Source organism: Lichenostomus cassidix, chromosome 6 (genome assembly GCF_008360975.1).
Source record: "Lichenostomus cassidix isolate B80296 chromosome 6, HeHo_3.0, whole genome shotgun sequence".
Taxonomy (NCBI): Eukaryota; Metazoa; Chordata; class Aves; order Passeriformes; family Meliphagidae; genus Lichenostomus; species Lichenostomus cassidix.
This window is the reverse complement of record NC_139487.1, coordinates 18,915,023-18,938,832: the sequence shown is the minus strand read 5'-3', so window position 1 is coordinate 18,938,832 and position 23,810 is coordinate 18,915,023. Positions and strand designations below refer to the sequence as shown.

Below are 23,810 nucleotides of genomic sequence, written 5' to 3'. Positions count from 1 at the left end.
AATCTGTGCTTTGTGATCAGCTCTGGGAGTCTCTGGATCTGAGTGTAATTCAAAGCATTGTTTTCTCTCTAGGAAGTTTACTGCAGTATTTGACAACTTTTTTTCTTTACCTGCAACACAGTGCTACAGTGGGGTAATGGTAACTGGCTTCCCCAGCCACAAGGACAGTGGAGGAAAGTGATCATCATCACAGTCTTCAAAAGAACCACTGAGTTTTGGCATTAAATCTTGCTTTCATAGCAGCTTTGCTTGATGGACTCTGAAATTCCACTGTTGAGACGGGAGCTTGTGTAGTGCTTCCACTGTAACTCAAAAACCTTTGGTAATGCTCTGGCTTTGCTGTGCTGAAAAACAAGTTTAGAAGAAATCAAGAGTAGAGGGCAGGAAGATGTTCATAAATCTCCGAGTTTATGCAGTGAAAATTGTTTTCTGACTCTAAATCTTCTAACGGTTTCATCCTAAGGATGTAAAAAGGGCACACCAGACACTGAGCTTTAATAATTTTGATGCTGACATGGCACCAGCATGTTCTACTTCCTTTAACCTCTGAAGTACTAAACATTACCACAGTTGGAAGGAAGAAAAAAAGCTAAATAAAAGCAGAAAACTAATTATGCATCAAACAGCAAGTTTTCTTTGATGTTTCCAAAGACAGTGACCAGAAGCTGAGAAGCACAAGACTGGCATGATTATAAATGCAGTGAAACTGCCAGCAGTCCAGAACCCTTTCAAGTGGTTTTAAGAAGTCTGTGGACTCAACCAATCCATAGAATATCCTTGGACTTGGCTTTCAGGATTTATAGCTGAACAGAAATTCTGTTAGTGTTATACAGTCCATTCAGGCCTGTGAGACCAGGGCTGTGCATGGTTATTCTTTCTTTTGTTATGCCCTCACTGGGTCGTTGTGCACTCCATACTATTTCAGGGTCTGTGTTTTCATTGCAATTTTGAGGATGTTCACACAGGCAGGGGAAGCAGAGACCAGAGGGCTGGTGGCTTTTGAGGAAGTACTGAGAAACCCAAAGGAGCTAGTAATCATGATGGTCACGAATTTAGTTCACTAGGTCATTGCTAGCAGTTTGATCATGATAGGAGCTAACAGGGAACTGACATTTATTCTGGTTCCTTAGTAAAGTTCATACCATTGTTTGTGCTTTTGGTTTTTCTGAACACCACCAGGAACACTCAGTTAACCCTTTCTTAGTCACTTGTTTTATTACACTGTGACTGTGGTACAGTCTGGTTTCCTAGGAGGGCAGATTAGTTGACTTCCTTTCAGAACCAAATACGTACCTGCTCTTCCCAGCCTACAGATAATCTTGTCAGGCTGGAATACCAAATGTTCCTGGGATCATATCTCACTAGGAGAATGTTTGCTGGTTCTTAGTTTTGGCTTTTGTAGCATTTCTTCCTTGCACCTGCTGAATAAGTGCTAAGGATTCTTGCGGCGTGTCTTCTGATGGCAAGGTAATGAGAGCCTGGAGCCAAAGAGGACAACAGAGCAGTGCTGCTGTTGTAACTGGGTATGGCTGGTCTTGCCACACATCTGGGGTTTATCTGTTCTGCTTGCAAATGAGAGCAGTCGTGACACATTTGGAGTAGCAGAGCTTATTGCTTGGTTAAATGTTAAAGCTTTTCAAAGATGGCAGCTCACACTTGCTCTGTCCAATACTATTTGATGGTGAAATTTTGTGATGAATGCACGTTTTCTGTCCTTCATTAGCCTTCTTTCTGGATTACACAGTACAGTAAACTTTATCATGGTGACGCTGATCTTTCTTCTGTTTTATTTTTGGCTCAAATGCCAAGTACAATAAGAAATGCACTTCAAGCTGTAATTATCAGAATGTCTCTTGCAGCTCCTGATAACTGGCACAGAGCAGTTCAACCAAAAGCCAAAGAAGGGGATACAGTTCCTGCAGGAGAAAAACCTTCTTGCTACCCCCATTGACAACAATGAAGTGGCCAGGTGGCTACGGGAAAATCCTCGCCTGGACAAAAAGATGATTGGGGAATTTGTGAGTGACCGTAAGAACATAGACTTGCTGGAAAGCTTTGTTGGGTGAGTATCTTTCTGTATCTCTTTAGTGAGGAAGTTAAGAATTTAGTAATAAAAAAGTAGTAGAACAGTAGTTCCTGGAGGCATTGGCTTCATATCGCTTGGTTGTCTCTGTATTGTCATGCATTAATTCTATGCATCTCTTGCATATGGTAACACCTTAGATATGTATAAAATATTTGAGCACCTTTCAGCAGGGCCAGTCTCTGTGAAGACACGAGAGATAATTACATACATAATCACTTGTAGGATTGTTGACTCTCTGTTACTGTTTTTCCCATCCTGTTTCAGCTTCTCATTGCATTTCATTGTTTTTGCAGGACTTTCAGCTTCCAAGGTTTAAGGCTGGATGAAGCTTTACGACTTTATCTAGAGGCCTTTAGATTACCAGGAGAGGCGCCTGTAATTCAGAGACTGTTAGAAGCCTTCACAGAACATTGGAGGGTGTGTACTTGGTCGCAGAAAGCTCAAAACTGTATTCTTCCTTGTCCATATGCATGCCATGATGGACACATCAGATCAAATCACCTATATAACTGTGCCCTGTAAGCAGCAGCTGTTGTTTTGTAGAAGCTGGCAGTGGTAAATGGATTTCTGGGCTGTTTTTTAGAAACTGGAGCCAGAACTTCAGATTTTTGTTTGTCCCAGAGATGATTCAGTACTGTGGTTAGGAAAATGGCTGTCTTGGTCACTGATATCACTGTTCCTGTAGGCTTAATTTGTGCATATATTTGTCTTTCAGAAATCAAATGGATCTCCATTTGCTAATAGCGATGCCTGCTTTGCCCTGGCCTATGCAGTTATTATGCTGAATACTGACCAGCACAACCACAATGTCCGCAAGCAGAACGTCCCAATGACTCTGGAGGTGGGTGTTTCCAGTGTAGGCATCTGTCTTCTCTGGTTTTGATTACAGTGTAGTATCTCATTTTATCTCAATGGCATTGTCTCTTTTCCTTGGCCTTCTTAACCTGTGTACACAGTAAGCTGGTGTGCAGCACAACAGCTGAGTACAATTTGAGAGAGGAGCTGTGGGCAAGAGACAGCCTGAAGAGATACGAGCTCACCAGAAAACTTAGCAAATTCATCAAGAGGCTTGTGTTTGTTTGAGCAAACTGTATCCTAAGACATAGTAACATCGAGAAGATTGTTGTACTGCTGTGGGCTTCTAGAGAGTTCAAGTCATGTAAATGTTAGTGCAGTGGTACAGGCTTGCCATTCTGACATCCAGCCCCAGCTAAGCATGTGTTGTGTCTCTGTTCTTTCCTTGTGATCACAGACAGGAGATGCTGCACACTACTCCCACTAAGAATGGCATTTACCTTTGAATTTTGAGGTTGCATGTTGAAGAATGCAGGAAAATCTCCTTCTGGCCCCCTTCTTTTCTTCTTGTGAAAAACAAGTGGAGTACTGTTCACCAAATAGTTAAAGTTGGCAATACTGGGAATTAACATTGGTGTCACTTTTTTCAGGAGTTTCGGAAGAACCTGAAAGGTGTGAATGGAGGCAAAGACTTTGAACAGGACATACTGGAAGACATGTATCACGCCATCAAGTAAGAATCAACCTGCCATCTCTACGGATTCAGAGAGCAAAGTGGAGTTGTTGGGTTGATGAGATATCTGGAGAGTATGGAGAGAGACTCACCAGTCATGTGCCTGTTTGCCTCAGACCAGATTCCAGCTCTGTGTGGGCCTGTCGTAAACAAGCCTGTCACAGCAATTGCACTTGGATTTGTGTCTTGGATTTTTGCCATGGTAGTTTAACCCAGAGCTTAAACTGAAGTTAAAAAATACATTACTTCTCTGAATATGGAAAAGAATGGCTGAGCAAGAGCAGCACATGTGAAATGCTGTATCTAAGAAGGCTCTGTTTTAAAGACCAGGCCTTTAGACTTTTTTTAGAACTTTTTACATAGTTTGAGAAATAATGTCTCATCCCCCAGTGCAGCACTTGTGGGCTGACACAATGTGTCCAGGTCTCTTGTTAACTATATTCTGCTTTGAGCTCTTTGTATGAGGCTGCTGTCTGCACCAGCCTCTTCTGCTACTCCTGAAGCTCTTGGCCCACTAGCAGTATTTGAGGAGAGTTTGTGGTGGCTGAGGCCCTTTTGTGCTCAAGCTAGCTTTGGGTGGGAAGCTTTAATAATAGCTCAAAAATCAGTAAATCCAGGCCCAGCCAATTTGAAGCTGAGAGGATTACATCTCTGAGGAGACAGGATGTGACTTGAGTCTCAGCTGGTTTCCATCTGCAGTTGCAGGCAGAAGCTCCTGCTGGAAGCAGGGCAGTGTGATTAGGCTGACCCTTCATTTGAGCCTTCTCCAGAAAGGTGGGGTGATGCTTGTACTGAATATCTGGATGTTCTTCAAGGGGTAGCTTTAGCTTTCAAACAGAGCTCTAGATTTGATTGGCCTCTCTCCCTGAGGATGTTCTTAATGTTTTGAATAGTACACTGAGCATATACTCTTATCTTTGTTACCTAGTGCCTCTATCCCAATCTATCTCCCTTTATCCCTGCTTCACGAGATACTTCAGCTTTTCCAGTGTGTTCTATTATTAGAGTAATTGCTGTATCATTTCAGTATTGCTCCATCTCAGCTAGATTGCACCAGTGTCATAACTGAGACTGAGGAACTGTTTGTTGTATATGTATTATTAGGGGGAAAAAAATCAGACTGCAATCTGTTTGAAGTAGTGCATGATCTCTTCAGAATCTCAGCATTTCACTTTTGAACACAGTTTTATTTCCTCATACTTACCAAGTAAACCTGTTCACTTGCTTCTGTTAATTTCAATAATACATGAAATTTTAGAAATAATGCACTGTTGACTGCAAATTTATTTTCCTATATAATCACAATAATAACAGGTCTTGTCAAAATATGCCAGCACCTCAAACTGAGAAGAGCTTATTTCTTATGCATAAATCAAGAGCAGTTTTTATGGTTGTTGTTAGCACATGAAAATTGCTTCTTTGGCAATTGAAGTATGTTATTTTTTGGTCGTTGCAGAAAGAGCTCTACTTTTCAGACTGGCTGCAATCTGCTGTTCTTAGTAGCTTTGAGGCTCTTGTTCCCTCAGTCATTCGCAGAGGATTTTCTTTTGTGCATTGTTACCCAATGTGGAGAGTATGTGTTCAGGCTTTATAGATTTCAGTCTGGGATTGCAAGTAGTACTTGGCATTAATCATAATTGTTTTATTACTGTATAGTTTTATCCAAGTTAGAGTAAGGACCTGTGGTACCCTAGTTATAAATCACCCATCATACTTTTGGTTTCTTGTTTCATCTTTAATTTTATACTACTTGGCTTTCTAATATTTGATTTTGGCGTAATATGACTATTTCCATTATTCTTATGAAAAAATACTCTTGCCTACTGTTGACTGCAACAATACAATAATTAATTTTAACTGGGAATAATGACATATAGAGAGCTCTCTAACAGGGTGAGAGTTGAGATGGGGTTAAAGCTTTGCCAGTGTGCTGTCCAAAATTTCCCATCATTTAATGGCAGTATGTGTTGTGGTTTGCACTTGCAGTAGTAAGGTAGCTGCTTCTTCAATACTGACCACAGTTGCTGCTGGGTGCTTCTGAGAACCACCAGACTTTATATTCAGCATATCTAAGAAGGGCAGGGGAAGCAGGGAGGCCTAGGGAAACAGAATGTGTCAGGAGCTGGCAAAATCATTCCAGAATAGGTATTGCTTAGCACTGGGACCATGTAATGAAAGGCACTGTGTAAATGTTAGGTTTGGCTCGGAATGAAAAATTCAATCTTTCTGCTTTCTTTTCTTGTAGAAATGATGAGATAGTGATGCCAGAAGAACAGACGGGTCTGGTGAAGGAAAACTATATCTGGAATGTCCTGCTACATCGTGGTGCCACTGATGAGGGAATATTTCTCCATGTGCCTCCTGGAAGCTATGACCACGACCTCTTCACCATGACATGGGGGCCAACCATTGCAGCACTTTCTTATGTTTTTGATAAGAGCTTAGAGGAAACAATAATCCAGAAGGCTATCTCTGGCTTCAGGTAACTCTTACCTTCATAAAGACCCAGAAGAATAAAAGTGTGACCATTGGCTCATGTTTATCTGCTAGAGAGACATCACAGTGAATATCAAATGTTGCTTTTCCTAGCAATTGAAAAGCACTTTTTTATGACCTACAATCCTCTAGTGTTCTGTCATTTGTATCAGTTCATCCCATCTTGACCTCTCTGGGTTGCCAGTCACTGTTCAGCCATACTGCTGTGTTGTAATAAGTCAAAGTGCCTGGGGTACATATTTTTAAACTCCAACTGGGTTACATTTAAAGGACCTACTGACACAGCTGGGCTGTTTAGATATGAGGGGGGAAAGTCACTCAACTTGCACAGTGATGCAGGCAAAATCTCCGTGTTTGAACAAAACCTTTTATGTGTAAGAGTCCATAGCTGTGGCTGAATGTGATGGGGGATTTTCTTTTTCCTTCCCAGATGACCAGTAGTCAAAAAACTTGCCATCTGTGAGCAGTGCTCTGGAATGTTCTTTGGTCATGCTTAGATTCGACCAAATGATTCTTTAATCAAAGGTTTAAAGCTCTGTCAATACACTGCTGTAGCCATGTTATCTTGGAAACTGGACTTCAGCACTACCACCAATCTCAGCAACTCTCTCTTATGTCATGACAAGAGATTGGATATAATGCTCAGGTGCAAGTAGTCTGTCTGTTTAGACTCACTTCTTTAAAAGGATCCTTGCATCAGCATAGACAAATATCTATGGATAAGGATTAAGCTTATTGGAGCAATAATAGTAGACTTCTATACATAAGCATTCATTATGGGTGGGTGGAGAGAAAGATCTGAAATGTCAACAGATTCTCAGATATGCTGTCCTGTAGACAAACTTGTCTGTGCTTAATACATTATTTTCTGTTTTCTTCTTTTCCCAGGAAATGTGCAATGATTTCTGCTCATTATGGCCTTAGTGATGTGTTTGACAATCTCATAATTTCTCTCTGCAAGTTTACAGCTCTCAGCAGTGAGGTGAGTTTGCAAAGAGGGGAAAGAAACATGACTTCTGGTACACTGGAACTCTCTTCCTCTGTTTTGTTTATTTTAGTTACCATGGTATCTGTAGGTATCTATCAGCCCTTGTCCAGAGTTTTCTGAAGGAAGCAATGGGAAATGTGTTGTGAAGTGGGACTTCCATAGGGCAGGTTCAAATATGCAAATTTTCTACTCAAAAGTGTCAGTTTATGCAGAGCAGAATGCCTTGATATCTGAGTTAAGTAAGCAAGTCTTTTGGTAATGGCATAGAATCAGGGACTTATGGATTTGAAGAAGGCTGAGTTCTTAACTTTGGCTAGATTCCAAGTACATCAATTACTTTCTGCTGTCCTAAATTCCTGTACGACTTGGAGACAGTAGTGGAATAGGACAACTGAACAAATATTTAAGAATCTGGAGGAAGGAGTAAAGGAGGGGCCATCTTCAGAGGAGGCATCCTCTCTATGCATTGCAATTGCTGCACTTGGCCATTTTGATTGAAAGAAGGGGAATGGAAAGGAACATGGAGGGCTTAAGTGATTAGGAAGAATGAGTGCCCCACTTCATGATCCACAGTTAAGACTCATACTGACTTGGTATATAAGTAATAGCAAAACCTCTGTGTGTGGTTTTCAGTGGTGTGGCTTCTTGCCACAGTGAAAAATCAGTCATATTGCTGTTTGCACCCTGACACTTCAGTGATGTATGTATTCATGTAGCTTCTCCATAGCAATGATGGAAAAAAACAAAATTGGTTGTTGCATTCCTGCCACATTTCAGATTAGCTCTTCTCGTGGAGTTTGCTCCTAAATGAAAAAGCCATTTTGATAACAGTTTTGCCAGCAGTTGGGCTGAAGCAAGAGCTAGTTTTTCTGAAGTTCAGATCTGAGTTAGGATAGATAGGCTCCTTCAGTCCCTTGTCTTCTCTTCCATTCTTGGTGAGGGGGTAAGTATCAATTTTGTCCCCATAAACAAGAGAATGGCAAAGCCCATCTCTTCTCAAAAGGAACATTGCAATGACCTTAAGTAACTGCAGAAACATGGAGCATGTTATGCTGTTGGATACTAGCTCACATTGTTGCTGGCTTTTTTTCTTGTTTTGGCAGCATGTGCTTGGTTGGTTTCAATGACTTAGCACACTTTTTGTATTTGAAAAACTGAGTGTGTTGAACAGATGAGGATTTGTGATCCAGCAATTATTGGCAGAGACTCCACATTAGGGTTGAATTACTTTGAATCTTGCTGTTAGGTAGTAGTAGGAGTTACTTTGCAAGTCAGTAATGGTTTTGGCTGTAGTTTCCTTCTCTAACAGCACAGCAGAGTAATTGCTGCATCCAGAGGAGATGTGGTACTTTTTGCAGAAGGCTTTGATCCTGAGCTGAGTTCCCGTAGCAGAATAAATTAGTGAGTTTTCAACAAGCACTTTCAAAATGTTCTGTGTTGTTGTCATTCTTGGGAAGCTTATATCTGGGTGATTCAGTGATTTAGCTTGTATCAGGTCAACCACCTTGTCCTTGTTTTTGTGCAAAGTGAATATGGGCTGAGGAGTTATCCAAGCATCGTACAGAGAATTGTTATCTTTCCCATAACCAGTTCTGAAGCATCTGCCCTAATTTGTGTTAAAAAGAAAACATCTCTTTCTGACTGATTGCCACCGCCTCTTCTTTCCTGCAGTCTATTGAGAACCTGCCCACTGTTTTTGGAAGTAATCCCAAGGCCCATATTGCAGCAAAGACTGTGTTTCACTTGGCCCATCGCCATGGTGACATTCTGCGAGAGGGCTGGAAAAACATCATGGAGGCCATGCTACAGCTTTTCCGAGCAGAGCTGCTGCCCAAGGCCATGGTGGAGGTAATAATTAGCTGGCTGGTGGATAATTGAAGAGTTAGGGGAGTGGGAGGCTGGCTTTTTGTAGAGCCAGTTCCAAAAGTAGGGAGAGCTCTCTTGCGAAGGCCTGGCTTTGGTAAAGTGTGTACAGAACTTGGAAGCCTGTGAAGGGTATTGTGTTTAAGTTATGTGCAGCTTCTTTTGTAACGTGTTTCATTTGTTCTCATTTTACTTCTTGTTAGATTTGAGGAATTCCAGCATTTTTTTTACTTGAACAGATTTTGAATGCTGTGCAGAAGAGGGACATGTTTATAGGCATTAAGTACTAGAGCACAGCATTGGTGTTGCCAGATAAGGATAGTGGGGTGAAGAGCTGGGTTTGACTGCACACACATGGGCTGTTTGGTGTAGTGTTTAATCACAAAGAGAAATATAATGGGGTTGGGGCAGAAGGCTATAAAGAAGTGGACAATTGGTCATGTGCATGTCCTGGTCTGTGCTCCAGGTTGAAGACTTTGTGGATCCTAATGGCAAAATCTATCTGCAGCGTGAGGAGACACCCTCTAACCGGTGAGTGGCATAGATGTCCCAGGCAGTCTTTTTTATGCCAAGGCTGGAAAACTACATGATTTCTTGTTTTCTTACTGATGCTGGTATCTCTGATTTGCAGTGGTGAATCAACAGTACTGAGTTTTGTTAGCTGGCTCACCCTCAGTGGGACAGAGCAATCTGGTATGAGAGGGCCATCTACGGAAACACAGGAGGCAAAGCGAGCAGCTTTGGAATGCATAAAGGTAATATACAGGCTGTAGAAGAATGTGCTTTTTTTTTTGGTGACAGCACTGTGTGGGTAACAGGCAACAGAAGCATAAATATGTATGCTGCTTGGCAGTATTGCAGGTAACAGGAGACTTGGGAACTGAAAGAATCTACAGAGGAGCATATATGGATTGACAGCTGAGCAGTCTTTTGTGCTGATGTGCACAAAGGTACTACCACATCAAAACAGTAATGATTCCCCAGGCTGGGATCTACCTTGGGTGTCACAGTCCTATATTTGAAGACAAACAAAAGAATTCTCAAACTTATCTTCTCCAAGACAGTGTTAAGGTATATGGTGCCAACAAAATCCGAACCTGGGGTTTGACCCGTGTGTGGCCAGAAGAGTTATCTGTTAAAATGTGTCTAGCACAGATCAGGTCTGCTAAAAGTAATTTATGTTAAAGAGTGAACTAGTTGAAGGAGTTTTCCTCCAGATAGTAACAACTATCTGTATCTTTCCTGTGAACATGGTGTGTTCCTGGAGGATCTGTTTGTATGCCTTCCACATGCCCCAGATACACAGTCATCTTTTCTATCTTTTGCAGCAATGTGATCCTGAGAAGTTGATCACCGAAAGCAAATTCCTGCAACTTGAATCCCTCCAGGAGCTCATGAAGGTGAGAGAGATATTGGGCAAGGGACTGGACTGGTGATGGAACAAGTATGTTATGCATGATAGTGGGTATGTGCTGTGTACTCAGCTAGTTCCTCTGTCCTCAGAGGAGGTCTTGGAAATATTTGGGATGTGAAAATAGTAATTAGTTCACCTGTTAAAAGTACTTCCGTGCTGGCAGACACAAATTGCTCTGGTAGTAGAAGAAAATATTAAATTGTGGCATGTATTCTGCAAGCCTAAAGAACTCTTGGCAAGTGTTGGAAAGTATTTGTAGTTCAGTGTTCATTTCAGGTGTGCTGTGTACCTAATGAGAGCATTTTAAAAGGCCACTCTAGAGGCAAGAGCTGTATAGAAATACTTGACAGTGTGTCCCTAGGTAGTGTGGTACCTGGCTGCTGTGAGAGATACAATAAGGCTGGACTCATTAGCCTTCAGGCTAGAGAAGCTTATCTCCCTGGGGGAGTGTCATCTCACTCACAGGGGAACACTGCTCCTACTCGTATTATGTCAGTAATTCTCCCTTCATATATGAGCTGATGGCTTGAGAAGAATATCTCCAGTATTTGTAGTCATTCTTAAGTATGCCTGCTTTTTCTGTGCTTCATACATGATTACACAAAGCTGCTGGATTATCAGAATTCCTCTCCATCTGAGAGACTTTGTCAGAGTTTAGCATCTTTTAAGTTCATATTGCGTCTTGCATAATAAAAAAAATACAATTTTCCCATAGATTTAGCTTGACCTCTATCCAATGCCTTTTTGACAGACTGTGCATGACCTCACCAGGCAGTTGGAAGTACAGTTTTGGCCAGACTCAGAGCATTCTGTTGGTCCCCCATTTTTTGGAGCTTGTGATTCATAAAAATGTCATGGCTCTTCTAGGCTCTAATCTCTGTGACTCCTGATGAGGAGACGTATGATGAAGAGGATGCAGCCTTCTGCTTGGAGATGCTTCTGCGGATTGTTCTAGAGAATAGGTATGACCTTGAAATATATGCACATTCACTGTAATGTCCCTGCTTTTCTGCAGCTGCTGCCTGGGTCCAGGGAATGAGTTCCTTATGTCCTTGATTTGCCAGCTGAAGCAGCATGTGGCTGTAATTTCAGGGCTTAACAATTCCACTCTAGCATGTGCAAACAGAAAGGCTATTAGCTCATGAATTAGTGCTTGATATCCTGAAATCTGGAGAATAGAAACTAAACTCCAGAGGGAGAATTTTCCCACCTGATTGCTTTGCACATAATGAGTAAGAAGTTCAATGGTTTTGTTGTTTCTATGTATCTTTTCTTATATCTCCCAACTGGAGTTTTTCATTGAAATTAAGAAGTACTGGGCTGTCTGGAGTTGTGGGAGATGTAGCTGGATCCTTCTTGTCTCATGTCCTTTCATCCTACCCTTTCCCTCTTCCTTGTTGTGGCTAGGGACCGTGTGACCTGTGTCTGGCAAACTGTCCGAGACCATCTTTATCATCTCTGTGTCCATGCAATGGAGTTCTGCTTCTTGGTGGAGAGGGCAGTGGTGGGGCTGCTGAGACTGGCCATTCGACTGCTCCGTCGAGAAGAGATCAGTGCACAGGTAAGGGATTTTTAAAGGCACTTACTGGGGTTTGTGGCTATACCTAGTGACACGGGAAACCAGTTGCTATTGGGTGGACCTATATTTAACCTGCCTGTGCTGCAGGTAACAACAAACAGTAGTTGTAAGTAGCTCTAAATAACTGAACGAGAAATTGCTGGAGAACGGAGTGTAAGTAATAGGGTCTGTTGTTATTGTCTTCGTCTCTGGCCAGGTTCTCCTCTCATTACGTATCCTGCTTATGATGAAGCCAAATGTGCTGTCCAGAGTTAGCCATGAGGTTGCCTATGGCCTCCATGAACTCCTGAAGACCAATGCTGCCAACATTCACTCCGGGGATGACTGGTACACGCTCTTCACCCTCCTGGAGTGCATCGGGTCTGGGGTGAAGCCACCCGCCTCCCTGCAGGTTACAGCGAGGGCAGATAACGACACAGGTAAGACAGGCCAGCTTTTGCTAGGAAATCTGATGCCTGCCTGCCAGATAAACAGCTGCCTCCTCAAGCTTTTCAATTAGCAAAGGGGACTGCAAGAAAACAAAGCTGATATTAAACTACATTAGCAAGATTAAAGACCAGCACCTGCTGTTCACTCCTCATCATCTGTTCCTCTCTATTCTGCCATCTCTTCCTACTCTGTGAGCAGCAATCCAGGTGCTAGTCCCTGGGGGGCAGTGGGAGGAAAACTGATATCAGTTCTGGCAGCTGTAGGAGGTCTTTGCTCTACCCAAGGAGCATTTTCTGCTGGTTGTGGTTTGGTGCCTTGGGTACTATAATCTCTCATCTGGGCATGTAATGTAAACCCAGCTGCTGTTCCCGTCATACATGCTTCTCTTGTGGGACTGACTCTTTTCTGTCCCCATTTTAAGATTCCCATAAAAAGGAGTTGCTCTTTAAAATTTCAGTTCCAAATCTATTTGTATCAATAGTGTCTGAACCATTCCCACAAGACCAACACACTATTTCTCACTTGTCTTAACTGTGTTAGAAAGATGGTCTTGTCAGCAAATAGTTCTGTTGTGCTTTAGCCAGCTGTCAATTTGTTTGAGGCTGACATCTCCAGACTTCTAAAGCAAAGAGCAAAAAAAGACTTTTCCAGAAGGCTCTGTTTTCCTCTTTGCTTTTCTAGAACTTCTTTGCTAGGCCCTGATGTTTTGTGCTAGACAGATGGGAGAAATACAATTTTTTTAAAACACTTACGGGCTTTGCCCTCTGGATTCATGCTGGACTGTCTTCCTGTCTTCTCTCTCTCCTTTTTATTTTTACTGTTTCTGTCTTTGCTGATAGAGCAAACTGCTTGACTTGGCATCTTTCACATCAGAACATTAGTTCTCAACCTCCTTCTGAAAATGTTTGGTGTGCTCTGTTCACAGCAAGTCTGTCTGTCTACTGACGAGTTTGTAGATGGTGTTGAACAGGGGAAAGAACAAGATTTTGCTTCTAAACATCATTAACTTAAATTTGTCCCTTATAAAGACTTCTGTCTTGAGACATGTGAAATTTAAGGTTATCCTAAATGTCAGGGCAGGTAGATCTGACAGTGTGGAACAGACTAATAACGACTTGCGGTTCCTGGTTGATGGTGATCTGACTAATCTGGATTGCTCTTCCCTTATCCACAGTTACTCTTTCAAGTTCTTGATTTGGCTTTGATCTAAACCCCACGCCTTTTGTCTTGAAGGTGCTCAGTCAGACAGTGAGGTGTCCTCCTCCTGTCATCCAAGTGACATGAGTCTGGACCGTGGCTACACCTCTGACTCGGAGGTGTACACAGACCACGGGAAGCCAGGCAAGATGCATCGCTCAGTCACAGATGTGGACGTCATGAACAGTGGCTGGCTAGTGGTGAGTAGCCAGTGGGCTTCTGGTGCCTAATCCTACCATGGTTGTGAACAGAGGGTTGTGGTAGTGAGAGAAAGAATAAACAGTAGAAAAGAGGGCTAAGATGAGCTGATAATGTAAAGGGAGGACAGGGAGAGACACAGATGGAAAGGAGAAAGCTTTGAGGCAAATGAGGAAGAAAGGGAAATGGACCCTGCAGAAACATTACCTGTTGGCTTCTGAAGAAAGGCCCTTTCAGTGTGTGCATAAAATGCTGCTTGTTATTCTGCCCTCTCCTGCTTACTCATGTGCTGTGCCCTGCAGGTGGGGAAAGATGACATCGACAGCTCCAGATCCACTGCTGGGCTAAGCAGGCTGGGTCCATCACCTCTTGTCAACCAGTACAGCCTGACTGTGGGGCTGGATTTGGGCCCACACGACACAAAGTCTCTTATGAAATGTGTTGAGTCCCTGTCCTTCATCGTGCGGGATGCTGCCCATGTTACACCTGAGAACTTTGAGCTCTGTGTAAAAACAATCCGTATCTTCGTGGAGGCCAGCTTGAATGGAGGTAAGATGGCCTTTCACTTGACAATCAGGATTCAGCTTGGGGTGGCCTGTCAGCAAGAAGTGTGAAGTACACCATCAGGGAGGGAGTCCCCAACCCAAAGAAAATGGTCTACCAAGAGAAAAGTGTCCTGTCTTCTGCTGGCAGCAGGAACCTTATTCTTATCCCACTCCCTGGGATGGAGGGGAGATCTGGAGTTGATGTGGAGATAGCTGTATCAGCTCTTTCTGACGGTGGTTCCTGAGGGGTGCTGGGTCCTCTACAAGCAGGTAGTGGTCATTTTAGAGGACAGGGCCCTCTGCTGGGGATATCAAAAGGTGGCGGTTCTGTGTGTTGAAAAGCAGAAAATTTTGTGGTGGTCTGTGTATATGGAATGATGTTGCCTTTTACTTTCTAGGCTACAAGTCCCAGGAGAAGAGGGGAAAGAGCCACAGGTATGACAGTAAATCCAGTCGGTTAAAAAAAAAGCCAAAAGAGAGCTCCACGCGGCGATCCCGGGTCCTGAGCCAGCACCAGGCGCACACACACAGTGACGAGGACGAGGACGAGAGCATCCCTGCCAGCTACCACACTGTGTCTTTACAGGTTAGTCAGGACGTAAGTATAGCAAGGATTTCCTCCTCTCCTTTCCCATTCTTAGGGCCTTGCTAGGTAATCACTGGAATTCTTTATGGTGCAAGGGAGGGCTGCATCCTGGATTAGTGGGCAGAGGGTGGCTCTGGTGGCAGTATGCGGTTCTGCAGTGAAGGAGGAAGGCTGCAGTTAGTACTGGCAAAAGCAGAATAGCAGTGGAAAGAGAGATGCTCTGAGAAGCAAGAAGGAGGTCTGAGCTGTGAGTCACTATAGTAGTTAGGATTAATCAAGGGCATTTGGAGGCATGAAGTCCATGTAGAATTAGCAGGGAGTCTCACAGGGCATCTGAGCTTGAGGAAAGGGGAAAGCCCTGTGGACTGAGGCACTGGAGTTTCAAGTATAGAGGACTGGGCTAAGGGAATCATTTCTCTCCAGCTGATACTTCAAAAGTATGAAGGCACAGGCCTGCTGACTGCCAGGATGTTGGGTCTCACTTCAGCAGTAAACTGACTAGAGTGCTGTCATGTGCCCATATGGGCAAGGGAACTTTGCACGTGCTTAATATGCCTTTTTTGTTAAGAAAAGAAAAAGCTGCAGAGTTGTTCTGGATAGCTGAATGACTGGGTTTATCCCTCTGCCTGGGAGGAATGTGCCAGGAAAGAGCCCATTCTTCCTTTAGACAGGACTGGAATGGTGTTCCTCAAAGATGGGATTGACATGGCTGCTGAACTGACATAAATCTTGTTGAAGATACCTGGTACTTGACCATTTTCGGAGGGCACTGACAGCAGGGCATGACACCAGTTCTATAACTATGTACATACTGTTGTGTACATACAGAAAGCAGGCTTGAGTAGCTTGAACCTTTTAGCCTTGTTTGGAGAACAGCAGAGATCAGAGTTGCTTCAAAATTTAAAGCCCAGTGTGTTTCTTACTGTGGCATGTCTTTGCAGCTCCTGGACCTCATGCACACCTTGCACACGCGAGCAGCTGGCATCTACAGCTCCTGGGCGGAGGAGCAGCGACACCTGGAGACAGCGGCCAGGAAGATCACAGCAGATTCCCGAACACTGTGGTCCAACTGCTGGTGTCCTTTGCTACAGGGTAAAGCTATCCCCTGGCAATGAGAGTGACCAGAGACACTTCCAAAGTAATGGCAGGAAAGCTGAGGAGCCAAGAACTAGCTGCAGAAAGCAGGCATAGGTTGTTTTTAGGGTCTGTTGTAATTAAAAAAGAATTTGGATCAGATTTGGAAAAACATCTTTAGGATGAGTTAGCTGCCAGCATGTTTCTGGATCTGGCAGTAGACTGCCAGTTTGTGGCCTGGAACAAGTATAATCCTTTTTTTTTTTTTCACAAGGAGTGTTTGATCCTCATTAGACTTTAGACTGGGGGAGTAGGGATGTGACACTCTCCCTGTGGCTTTTGCCCTGAATCCCTTTCTTACAGGTATTGCCTGGCTGTGTTGTGATGCCCGACGCCAGATACGGATGCAAGCACTCACTTACCTGCAGCGCGCCCTCCTGGTACATGATCTGCAGGCCCTGGATGCTCTGGAATGGGAGTCCTGCTTCAACAAGGTAACTGCCTGGCTGGGATGGCCATGTGAGAAGGGCAGCATTGTCATGAAGAGCAAAGCTGTGTGCAGGAGTGGTGTCCCACTTCAGCACTGTCTTCTTGAGCAGCTTGTTCACTGCAACAGACAAGATGTTCCTTACTCTGGTCCTGTGAAAAGTTTTTCTCTGCTTAGACTTCTGACAGAGCTTTTTGGAGAATTGAAGTGAATCCACTCATGTACACATTCCATTGCTTCCATCATGTCCTCTGCCTAGAAGCCACCAGTCCCAAAAGCCAGTACCTTTCTGTAAGGCTGTCTGTGCAAATCTCATCAGTCATTTTTCAGCTCCAAAATATCCATGTGTCTGATCCCACAGGTGCTGTTCCCTCTGCTAACTAAGCTACTCGAGAACATAAGCCCAGCTGATGTTGGTGGAATGGAAGAAACTAGGATGAGAGCCTCAACACTACTCTCCAAGGTGAGTACAGCTCTTTTGCCTGAAAGCTCAGGGGAAGCCATGTTCCTCAAGAAAACCAAACTGCTGTGTTCATTTCTCAGTATCTCTGATCTGAAAATGTGTCAGGGTGCTAGTTTGACTGTCCTCAGTGCTGGGCTTCTCCACCAGCTTCTGCTGCTGGGACATGCCTTCTTTCCAGAACTGTCTCCATGATTCTAGTCTTTGGAAAAGTTGTCAGGAAGGCATTTGTGTCTTTATGATGGAGAGAGAGAGAAGTACTTCACTCAACATTAGTTGAAGACTGACTGTTCTTGGGGTGAAATGCATGTCGAAAGATGATAGTCCTGACCTGAGGCAGAGTCTGGAAGGGCTGGAAGACATGGTGATGCAGAACTGCAGGGGCCTTCCACAAAGGAGACAAGACCCACTCCTCTACAAATGCAGCTCAGAAGAGTGGAGGCCTGTGGCATCCTCAGGCCAGCCCTGTGCATGCTCCCAGCCTACCACAAGGAGGGGAATCCAGATTTGTGAGACTGGCTTGTCAGTGAGCAGCAGCCCTTATACTACTTGTTGACAGTAGTTGTGTCTTTCCCTAGGTCTTCCTACAGCATCTCTCCCCGCTGCTCTCACTGACCACCTTTGCTGCCCTCTGGCTCACAATCCTGGACTTCATGGACAAATACATGCATGCTGGCTCCAGTGACTTACTGGTAAGGTACTGGATGCAGTGCTTTGGACAACCATTCATCACATTTTAACCTTCTAAAATTGAAAAGTGTTTTGATTTGGTGTGGGTTTTGGGGTTTTTTTAACCTTTTATTCCTTTCCAAACCATTTTTTCCATAGTTTCTTGCCTTAACCTCTGTTTCCAAGGCAGCCCATTGGCTGTTTTGAGCTTTTGTTCATTGCTGTCTGTCCACTCTGTGTCCTGTCTCTGATTATAGCTGGAGGCCATTCCAGAGTCTCTGAAGAATATGCTGCTTGTAATGGATACGGCTGGGATATTCCACAGTGCTGACTCACGGACAGGATACTCAGATCTCTGGGAGATCACCTGGGAACGCATTGACTGTTTCTTACCTCGGCTGCGGGATGAGCTCTTCAAACAGACAGTCATCCAAGGTACAAGAGGCTGGGAAATCTTAAGAACACAAGTTTGGACCAGTGCTGGTATCTTGTCCAATACCCAGCTGCCATAGTGCGTCGATACTGATGAAATGAAAGTTCCAGGAGGCTGTGGGAACTTGGCACAAGAAAGGCAAATTGAGGGAGGGCGAAAGGAGTGAGCAAAACTGGTGTGTGGTCTCACTGCATGTTTTGTCTTCCCAGATCCTGTCCCCAACATACCAGTGGAGCAGCAGCATCAGAAAGCAATAGTGTCTGCCCTACCCCCTTCTCCTGTGGGGGATGTGAGACCAACCACCCACGTGGCTCCTTTGGAGAAACCTTGTGAATTGGGTGTCAGTGGTGAGTCCTGTTTTCTTTTTTCCAGAATCAGCTTCCCAGCATGGTGGCATAGATTTGCTTTTCTTTGGTTTAGCATGATTTCTGGTGACCAGGCCTGTAGTGTTGTGAACTGTTGTGCATCCAATTGCTTCCAAAGTTGTTGCTGAGGTTATTGGGGTGGGCAAAATGCCTATGATCAGTCCCTGCTCCTCAGGGCCTTGTATGAAGGGGCAAATCTGAAAAGGCCCATGAGTTGATCTTCAGCCCTGCTTAGCTTTAAACTAGGTGACTTTGTCAGGACCTGTGTAAAGATCTATTTTGTCTCTTCATCTTTCCAGAGTCCGAGAGAGCCACTGCACCTGCCTCACCCACCATCAGCACGTCTGCCTCTCCTTCTTTCCCAGCATCAGCTTCAACAAAGGCAAGCCCTGTTACAGACATACCTCCTACAACAGCACAGCCACCGCTCATCCTGCAGCCTCTTGCTTCTCCCCTACAGGTTGGGGTGCCACCTATGACTCTTCCAATCATTCTCAACCCAGCCCTAATTGAAGCCACCTCTCCTGTTCCCCTCCTAGCAGCTCCACGGCCCACTGACCCCATGACAACCTCTGAAGTCAATTAGTTGGAGGGTGTCTGAGAACTGTCTGCTGAGGAAGCTCTGTGGGTGGAGGATACTGGCCAAATGTTCTTCATTAGTGGGCATGTTTTTAATAAAAGATGATGCTAACCTGAGCAGAAGGGCTGTTGCCACAGTCCTCTGGAGCACGTCCCATCCTGCTCCCTTCTTGTGGCATCACTTAGAAAGCTGCCAAAAAATCCCTGTCTCCTTGGAGGAGTGCCCAGTTCCACTGACCAGTCTCCTTCCTGCCTTTGCAGTCTCAGGGGCCGGGCAATGCCCATGCCCAGCAGCCTGGGACCAAGCTGCCACCAGTTCATCTGGTAGAGGGAAAACCTGTTGATGTCTCACCAGAGAGGGGCTGCAGTACAGGGCTGCCTCTCAAGATTCATCAGTCCAGACCCTGGGCAATTGCCCAACCATTCTCTAGCTTTCCTGCTCACTCTTGTGGTTGCACTGCTTTGTTTGGGCTCTGGGCACACCTGGGTTCATCAGGTGGAGAATTTTATTAGAAATGTGGATTGCTTACAGTGCAGCTCCCTGTTTGCTACATAGGGCTTCTTGCCCACTGGCACATGCTTTCCTTCTGCAACACGGATGACAGCAGTCCCCAAGCCAGATACAGATTAGGCAGCAGGCAAGTCTGATAGGGGCAAGCGTGGCTTTCACCCCTGCTCCTGTGAATGTAATTAGGCTTTCTGGTTGGCGAGAGCAAATCCAGAAGGCTCTGCCTAGCTGAGCAGATGAGAAGAAAATGCTGAGAGCAGAGCACCATGGCCATGTCTCACACAGCACTTGGGGGGCAGTGATGCATTGTTTGCCACTCACTACACTGGCGTCTTGGTGACCAGCTCCTTCTTTAGTAGAACATCCTTTTCAGCTACAGATGTGAGGATCTGTGGCACCTGGTGACAGATGCCCAGCAGGTCTGCAGTGATTTCTCTTGGAAGCTCTGCAGAGATTGCACCCTTCTGCATCTTCTAGTTGTTGGGATCCCACATACTTCTTCCCCCAGAATACCCCTGCAGTTGAGGCCCTAGCAGTGATTCTTGTGCTTCCACTTTGCCGCAAGGACATCCCGCTCTTCCCCCTGCTCATGTCCAGAGCAGAGCTGGCTGCCTAGCAAGCACTGCATCGCTGATCCTCCTCCTCCTCCCTCGACTAGTTGGCTAAATTGTCAATAATTTCAATGTTGGAAATCCCCTTGGTGACTGGGAGGGGCATGGGTGGGACTCTAACCCAGTGTATCCCCTGTGGAGAGGAACCTGCAGTTGGTGTGGGAATACAACCAGTGTACATACAGAGTAAATGGCTACAAATCCAATGGACTTTTTACAGTGTAATAAATACATCCTGTAAATGAATGTTCCAGTGTTGCTCTCCTTTTTTTGTCATGGAACTTTGGCTCAGGCTTTGGGAAAAGTGGAGTTTGCTTGTCAAGGTGTTGTGCCCTGGCTCCATATACCAAGAATCTGCAACAGAGTGCTCTGTCTGGAGGGAGCACAGGGGGACTTTTCAGCTTACGGGGGAAGGGCTGCAGTGGAGGTTGGCCATCAAGGGACTAAGCACGACTGGTTCCCATCATGGACAAAGCAGAGCTGTAATAGTGAGATTGCTCTTGCAGAAAGCAACAGTTTCACGTGGGTTGTAAAATTTCTGGTGTTACATTGATGTGTGCCCATGCACCACGAGGACTGAGGGCAGAGATGAGGGCTGAGGAGCAGATGCTCTGCACATCTGCTCATGGAGCCAGAACATAGACCTCAGTGACAACTCAGCTGACATTGGTGATTCTCTGATGAGGAAGAAATCCGTATTTCCACGGACAGGACTCAGAGCTGGAGAGGGTGTGAGAGATGCTGGGCTCTTCCAGGGTGAGTGCTTGCCATGCATATGAACAATTACACTTCCATCCTGGTATTTTTTACTGTTTCATGGCAAGATCCACACAGTGCCACAGTGTCCTCAAAGCTGCCTGAGGCACCAGTGCCTGCCCTATTCCAAGAGACTCCTACAGACTTGATAAAGGGGTTAAAAACTTGGGAATTTGTTGGAATTGCTTGAGAAAAGGTCTAAATATTGCATAATGGAAGAGTAATGTGCATACTAGGAAAGCATCCTGGTTCCCTAACCCCATTTCTACCATTCCTGGAATATTTTTGCTGCTGCAGCTCTCTCTTCCTCACCCTCCACTGCCTGTAGATTGTGTCCTTCCAGCCCTTACTGTCATTCATGTATGTGAGTCCTTGTGCTGCTCGTGGCCCTTCTGTATGCAGCCCCCCGTCTTCTCTCTTTGAGCTTTTGCTTCTATTTACAGCTTTCTTTCTGCTTGTTGAAAGCTTTAGATGATTAACCCTTCGTAAACCATTGCTCAATTGTCAAGTGCCTTGATGTCAGGACTGCTGCCCTCTGATCCCCAGGTGCTCCTCTGACTTTTTGGAGTTGTGTCAGCTAATAGCAAAGCTCCGTTTTGCCAGCTGCCTTCATACAGCTGTTGTGGGCACATGCTATGTTTTAACCTGTGTTTGCAAACCCAGTTTCTACTGGGAACATAACATCTTAATTCAGACAATTACGATGCAAAGCAAAAGCCACCCGAGGAAACTGCAGGAAGTAGGACTAGAATGGAAGGAATGTTGACTGGAAGGACAGAATTGCACTTTAAACAGTTTTCGCTAGACTGTAAATGGGAATGGACTGGAAATCCAGAAAAAAATTCTTTGAATGTTGTTTGGATTTTGCAATACTGAGGTTTAATGTTACAGAGAAAAAAAATCAGGGAAAGTATTGAACTGAAAGGAGATCAGAATCAACTGACAGGTAGCATGTGCTGCCTGATATGTTTATCACTAAGTCTCTTGACCTCTATTTGTAAGTTAAATTACATAAAAGCCAGTCATGCTACTAATGGCTGCTGGTGAGGAGTAGTGTTTACCAGAGTAACTTTTAGATTTGTCCTAGCATATATTTTTTCTAGTTTTGGACTTCTTTCTCATTTTTACTGATGGTCTGACTCACTATTTTCCAGAGGAGTCTGAACAGGCATCACTGTGTTTCAGATTTACCTCCTCTTCTGTTCCCATTTACATCAAGTACTTCTACCACTAAAAGAGAATAGAAATATGTATTAGGATTTAGCGTGTGCCAGTAGAACACTTTACTATGGAGCTGGTGTTTTCCTTACTGGTATGAAGCTTCCTAGCGTGAGAAGTCCTATGGAATGATAAGCCCTGGTTGTAAACCATGTATTTGGCACTGAAACTTGTGGAACAGAAGCACTGTTGCTTTTAGTTTCAATTTGAAAAATTGGATCTGAGCATACTCAGAAGATACGGTCTGTAAGAAATATTTCCATGGAGTATCAACAGAGAGCTAGCTTTTTTAGAAGTTATGCCAGCTGTTGAACTCCTCTGGAAAAATTTATGCCTGTTACAGAGCCTGACGTGTCCCGAAGCCACAGAAGGCAGCCCGGCAGGGCTTGTGCTGCTCCCCGCGGCCCTGCAGCGATCCGAGGCCTGCCAAGGCTGCTGCAGGCGGCCGCCCTGGCCCGGCGGGCATTGTTCCCGCTGTCCATGTGCTGTGGGGGCTGCCGGGAGAGGGAGGGTCCGGCCTGCTGCCCGCTGCCCGACAGGAATGCGCGGGGCAGCTCCGCGAGCACAGCCAGCTCGGGAGCGAAGCTCTGGCGTGCGACTCTTGCCCCGAACGGATGGGCTGAACAGCAAGGAGGGACGCTGGGCCCGTGAGAAGGCTGTTTGGAGTGCGATTCCACACAGAGGACGATGAGATCCCCCACGACTACAAGTCCCAGTGTGCAGTACTGCTCCTGCGGTTGTGTAACCAGAACCTTGGCCCGAGTGAGGTGGTGGGCAGCCGGGGTTTCTCTACCACACAGCCCAGAGCAGTGCTGTTCACGGGCAGCTCCTCTCCACAGAAGGCAGAAAGCTTTATGAGCACCAGACGCTCCATGCTCGAGGGGTTTGAGCACCCTTTGGCTATGCAGGATGGGTTGGGACTTGCAAACATCCCCACAGGCAGCCACGGGGCAGGAGGGCAGGTTATTGCTGAGTTCCCAATAGGGAAATGAGATGGCTGTGGCCTTACCACAGCCCTGCTTCTCTGCCGGGGGAAGTTGTACTTCCTTTTCTCACGTTTTCTGTGTAAGAAAAATGGAAATTTCTCTGGGCAGCAGGGTTGGTGGTTGGCTGCTGAACCTAATCTCTAGTTGTAGAAAGTGTCTGGCAACAGAAAGGTCAGGCTAACTGGGTCGGGAGTGCGGGCAGGCGGTGGCTGGCAGTGTGGCCACAGCCATTTAGCGAGAGCACAAAGTCAGTCACTGCTGAGGTGCAAACAGAGCCTTGTCCTCAGAAGGGAAGGTTGAGCCCCATGGAGGAAAAGTGGACTGAACAAGGTCTTCTCTGCCAGGCCCCTGCCTATCACAGTACCTCCTGCCTGGTCCTGTGACCATGCCCCTTGGGCCACGCTGGCAGGAGCCCACAGCTTCGCGGATGTGGGCCCGGGGCTGCTGTTCGGGCAGAGACAGCATCACCTGGAGCTGAGAGAGGTGAGGTCCCCAGCCCTGCAGCCGGCTGTCGCTACCCGGGTCAGCCTTGGCAAAAGCCGTTCCAGTCCGCAGCTCCCGGGAGGGCTGTTCACTGCTGAGCCGTGCCTGCCCTCCCCTGCGCTCTGCCACAGCCTGTCCCTCGCCGCGGCTCAGCCCAGCGCGCTCCGGGGCCGCCCGCCCCGCGGAGCCCGACGTTCCCGGCTCCGTGCCGTCCTGCTCCCCGGCCGCCCTCCCCACCGCTGTCCTGTTCCCCCGGGTCGGCAGCGCGGACG

General features: G+C 45.5%; 1 protein-coding gene across 7 annotated transcripts in view; it reads left to right on the top strand.

Annotated features, from left to right (window-relative positions):
• The window catches only part of GBF1 (golgi brefeldin A resistant guanine nucleotide exchange factor 1), a 104,953-nt gene extending 84,612 nt beyond the window's left edge, over positions 1–20,341 (top strand). For 5 of the 7 annotated variants that reach the window (XM_085065403.1, XM_085065402.1, XM_085065401.1 and 2 more), the window contains 23 exons: positions 1,860–2,062; positions 2,380–2,503; positions 2,802–2,927; positions 3,532–3,614; positions 5,860–6,096; positions 6,999–7,092; positions 8,770–8,946; positions 9,428–9,492; positions 9,593–9,716; positions 10,290–10,361; positions 11,243–11,337; positions 11,783–11,936; positions 12,151–12,373; positions 13,617–13,780; positions 14,081–14,327; positions 14,722–14,921; positions 15,851–16,001; positions 16,347–16,477; positions 16,832–16,933; positions 17,509–17,622; positions 17,857–18,034; positions 18,242–18,379; positions 18,697–20,341. In XM_085065403.1, coding sequence (XP_084921529.1) covers positions 1,860–2,062; positions 2,380–2,503; positions 2,802–2,927; positions 3,532–3,614; positions 5,860–6,096; positions 6,999–7,092; positions 8,770–8,946; positions 9,428–9,492; positions 9,593–9,716; positions 10,290–10,361; positions 11,243–11,337; positions 11,783–11,936; positions 12,151–12,373; positions 13,617–13,780; positions 14,081–14,327; positions 14,722–14,921; positions 15,851–16,001; positions 16,347–16,477; positions 16,832–16,933; positions 17,509–17,622; positions 17,857–18,034; positions 18,242–18,379; positions 18,697–18,983 — 3,489 coding nt within the window. In that variant the 3' untranslated portion in view covers positions 18,984–20,341. The remainder of the gene's footprint in view (positions 1–1,859; positions 2,063–2,379; positions 2,504–2,801; positions 2,928–3,531; positions 3,615–5,859; positions 6,097–6,998; positions 7,093–8,769; positions 8,947–9,427; positions 9,493–9,592; positions 9,717–10,289; positions 10,362–11,242; positions 11,338–11,782; positions 11,937–12,150; positions 12,374–13,616; positions 13,781–14,080; positions 14,328–14,721; positions 14,922–15,850; positions 16,002–16,346; positions 16,478–16,831; positions 16,934–17,508; positions 17,623–17,856; positions 18,035–18,241; positions 18,380–18,696) is intronic. The other 2 variants (XM_085065399.1, XM_085065404.1) reach the window with 1 other exon arrangement.
• The last annotated feature ends 3,469 nt before the right edge of the window (positions 20,342–23,810 follow it).